This window comes from Lithobates pipiens, unplaced genomic scaffold (genome assembly GCF_037356315.1).
Source record: "Lithobates pipiens isolate NorthernLeopardFrog02 unplaced genomic scaffold, aLitPip1_a1.2 Scaffold_28, whole genome shotgun sequence".
Classification (NCBI taxonomy): Eukaryota; Metazoa; Chordata; class Amphibia; order Anura; family Ranidae; genus Lithobates; species Lithobates pipiens.
In genome coordinates, this window is record NW_027507789.1 from 20,802,863 (window position 1) to 20,807,451 (window position 4,589).

Here is a 4,589-nt window from a genome sequence, read left to right on the forward strand (position 1 = left end):
TGCGCCGCTTTACCGCCAGCGCCCACAACGCTTCAGTGTGAAAGTAGCCTAAGCCCTTGTACACACGGTCGGACATTTCGACAAAAAAATCTGTCGGATTTTGTCCGTTGGATCTTGTCCGAAACTGTTGCATACACACGGTCGGACAAAGTTGTCGAAAAATCCGATCTTTCAGAACGTGATGATGTAATTTTGTTACGACAGGACTACGTTCAGGCTAGTAGCCAATAGCTTTGATGTAGGAATTTGATCTGAGCATGCGTGGCACTTTGTCCGATCGGAATTCTCTACACATGATCGGAGTATGTCCTATCGGACCAATTTGTCGGAAAATATTTCCAGCAAGTTTGAAAATTTGGTCCGACGGAAACAGTCCGATGCATACCACACACAGTCGGATTATCCGACAACACGGTCCGATCGGACACATTCCAACGGATTCTCCGACCGTGTGTACAAGGGCTCAGAGGTAACCTGTAAAACATTTTAAAGAGTCGCCTATGGATAATTTTAAGTAAAGCAGTTTGTCACCATTCCACAAGCGTGCGCAATTTTAAAGCGTGACATGTTAGGCATCTATTTACTTCGCCCAATCTTTCATATTTTACAATTGGGGTATAGATTGTGTGTTTTAATTATTTATTTATTTTTCCGTTCAGTAAAGTGTATTTTTTCCAAAAACTAATTGCGTTTGAAAAACAGCTGCGCAAATACCGTGTGAGATAAAAAAAAAAAAAAATTGTAACAATCGCCATTTTATTTCCAAGGGTCTCTGCTAAAAAAATATTTAATGTTTGGGGGGGTTATAAGTTATTTTCTAGCAAAAATGTACCAATTTACACTTGTACACAAAAAGTGTCAGAAAAGGCCTGGTCTTACAAGTGGTCAGCCTACATGTATTTCTCTCTCACCTGCATTGGTATATAAAAGAGGAAATCGGAGTTGTGAGATGAACCAGCTCAACTGTGATATCAGTTAAAGAACCCACAACACAAATACTAATGTGTGATATTTTTCCCCACTACAGACAACAGATTAAGTGTACATGTTTAATATCCTGAATCAAACCTCTAGAAAGTACAGTTGACAGCAGTTCCTCATCTAATCCACAAATGCACACAGGCCTTCTAATTAGCACACATAGCAAATTACATCATAATCAATAAATGCCAGTCCTGCTTAAAATCACACATATGACATGATAATCAATAAGTGCCTGATTAGTTCAATACAGTGCACACCAAGGGATGTAATCAGCTGTGTGTGTCCAGGCTTCTTCTGGGAAGAGAAGACCCCCTTTTGTGACATCAAGTAGGGACAGGCATGGGGATCCCTGGGTTCTCATCACAGATTGGGACTGAGGAAGCACTTTTGTTCTTGGTGAGGGGTCGAAACGTTGACTGGAGTTTGCCCCTCTTGAACCGAGACTCCATGTTGTCTTTGGAGGCCTTGTAGTGTAATAAACGGGGGGCAGCGGGGTCCCCCGGTGCGTGGGTCAACGATTGACTAAACATAGACACCAACCTTTCTCGGTAGCTATTCCTAAACCGTTTGGCCGATCGGTACAGGTTGCCCACAAAGCAGTAGCACAGGGGGTTCAGGGTGGAGTTGGTGAGGCCGAGCCACTGGGCGAAGGGTCTCAACTGCAAAATCCAGTCATGTTGGAGGTATCCTACCATCTCTCCGAAAGGGGCATAGGTCATGTTTATGTCAATCCAGATGTCAAGCACATAGAGGGGCAACCATGAGAGTGTGAAGAGTAGAACCAGTGCCACCACCATCTTGGCAATTTTCCTACGGGCCTTCAACCTGGAGTCGGCCATGGACCAACTGTTCTTGTCAATCAAAGTGTCACTGGCCCCCCAAAGTCGTCGACTTGTCAGGAAACAGATCAAGAGGTTGAATAAGACGGGGAACACATACAATGCACAGAACAGCAAGAAGTTGTAAATAAGTTTCGTGTTAAGACTTGGCCAACTTTCAGTGCACACCACTACATCCAATTTCATAGGGTAGAGGACCAAGTTCTGAGTCCTGTTCATGAACAGCAGTGGGATACATAAAGCAGAAGACAGGAGCCACACTAAACAAATCATGACAGTTATTCTCCTGGTGGTGAAGAAAGTCCTGGCATGTATAGGGTTGTGTACACTATAGTATCTGTTCAGGCTGATAACAGACAAGGTGAGGACACTGGCAGACACAGACACAGCCTGGACAAAAGGGACAGCTCTGCAGAGGAACCCACCAAACACCCAAGCGTTGTGAACTTGATGACCAAGGTTGATGGGCATACAAATGCAAATCACCATCATGTCACACACTGCCAAGTTGACAAGAAGGTCCTTAGTCCCTGATACCCCAGAGAAGCCACATCTTCTTCTCCTCCTGGTCCCCAATACCCTCAAAGCCATGATGTTGCCTGCCAAGCCACCCAGAAAGGAAGCAGAGTACATTACCACCAAGAGGATGGTCCCTGGTTCGTGGGCAGAGAAAAGGAGGTTGCTGGACAGAGGTCTGGACTGCCAGGAACTGTCATTTCCAGGAGAGAGATAGTCCAACAGAGAGACATTCCAAGGCAGAAGGTCCCCCAGCCTCTGGTGGAGCTCCATGATGTCCATCAGCACTCATAGCACAGAGACTTTGGGCAGCCTGTGCCTGCAGGCAGCGGTCTTGTGGTGGCACATCCGTCCTCAGTGTGTGTGTGGTGGCTGACAATGGGTGAGGGCAAGTTTGCAGAGTCGGAGCTGTCCGGGGCTCAGGTGCTGAATGTACCAGCTGGGGGAGCAGCAGACTCGCCTCTCTACAAGCTGAACCGTGACTGAGTGACTGCCAGCACTTCATTCATTGCATATTAAATGCTGGGAGCCTGGGACACACAGCACACCATGCAAAGACTGCAATACAATGTATTCATAGATCCCAAATCACCATCTGTTCCTGCAACAATGTATCCTCAGTGTATTCCCAAATTCTCTATATGAGCGACCCTCCAGCCAAGAAAGATCTAGGAAAATGTGAAAGTTTGTTAAAGCAGATTTATCCATTAAAGGTACATCTTCTATGGCATGTATAAAGACTGCAAAGGTGGATTGTATACAATGCTGTATATACATTGATAACAAAAAAAATCTATATTCCTGCAACAATGTATCATCAGTTGTTCCCAACATCTCATCTATGAAATTAGATTTATTCCTCAAAGATATATCTTCTGTGGCATGTAAATAGACTGCAAAGGGGGATTGTATACAATGCTGTATATACATATATACCAAAAAAAAAATATTCTGTATTCCTGCAACAATGTATCATCAGTTATTCCCAACATCTCATCTATGAAATTAGATTTATCCTTCAAAGATACATCTTATGTGGCATGTAAATAGACTGCAAAGGGGGATTGCATACAATGTATACATAGATACCACAAACATCCTGCATTCCTGCAACAATGTATCACCAGTGCATTACCAAATTCTCAGCTATGAGCTTCCCTCCAGCCAAGAAAGATCTGTACAAATGTGAAAGTTTGTTAAATCACACACATACTGCAAATGTGGATTGTATACAATGCTGTGTATTAATAGGTAGCAAAAACATCCTATATTCCTGCAACAATGTATCATCAGTTATTCCCAACATCTCAGCTATGAAATTAGATTTATTCTTCAAAGATACATCTTCTGTGGCATGTAAATAGACTGCAAAGGGGGATTGCATACAATGTATACATAGATACCACAAACATCCTGCATTCCTGCAACAATGTATTATTATCATTGCATTACCAAATTCTCAGCTATGAGCTTCCCTCCAGCCAAGAAAGATCTGTACAAATGTGAAAAATTGTTAAATCACACACATACTGCAAATGTGGATTGTATACAGTGCTGTGTATTAATAGGTAGCAAAAACATCCTATATTCCTGCAACAATGTATCATCGGTGCATTCCCAAATTCTCTGTCTGAGCTATCCTAGCCAAGAAAGATCTATGAAAATTTGAAATTTGGTTAAAGCAGATTAATTATTGAAAGATACATCTTCTATGTCATGTGAAAAGACTGGGAAGAGGGATTTTATATAATTCATAGATACCAAAAACATCCTCTATTCCTGCAACAATGTATCCTCAGTGTATTCCCAAATTCTCTATATGAGCGACCCTCCAGCCAAGAAAGATCTAGGAAAATGTGAAAGTTTGTTAAAGCAGATTTATCCATTAAAGGTACATCTTCTATGGCATGTATAAAGACTGCAAAGGTGGATTGTATACAATGCTGTATATACATAGATAACAAAAAAAATAATCTATATTCCTGCAACAATGTATCATCAGTTATCCCCAACATCTAAGCTATGAAATTAGATTTATTCTTCAAAGATACATTTTCTGTGACATGTAAATAGACTGCAAAGGGGGATTGTATACAATGCTGTATATACATAGATACCAAAGACATTCTGTATTCCTGCAACAATGTATCATCAGTTATTCCCAACATTTTAGCTATGAAATTAGATTTATTCTTCAAAGATACATCTTATGTGGCATGTAAATAGACTGCAAAGGGGGATTGCATACGA

At 41.7% G+C, this 4,589-nt stretch overlaps 1 protein-coding gene across 1 annotated transcript; it reads right to left on the reverse strand.

Moving 5' to 3' along the window:
• Nucleotides 1-1,035: 1,035 nt before the first annotated feature.
• On the reverse strand, nt 1,036-3,059 carry LOC143935197 (galanin receptor 2a-like). The gene has a single exon (XM_077458874.1). The coding sequence runs from the start codon at nt 2,619-2,621 to the stop codon at nt 1,308-1,310; it is 1,314 nt and encodes a 437-aa protein (XP_077315000.1). The 5' UTR covers nt 2,622-3,059; the 3' UTR covers nt 1,036-1,307.
• Between the last annotated feature and the right edge of the window lie 1,530 nt (nt 3,060-4,589).

Coding starts and splice junctions, on each gene's coding strand:
- LOC143935197 (XM_077458874.1), bottom strand. CDS start 2,621: ATGGACATCATGGAGCTCCACCAGAGGCTGGGGGACCTTCTGCCTTGG.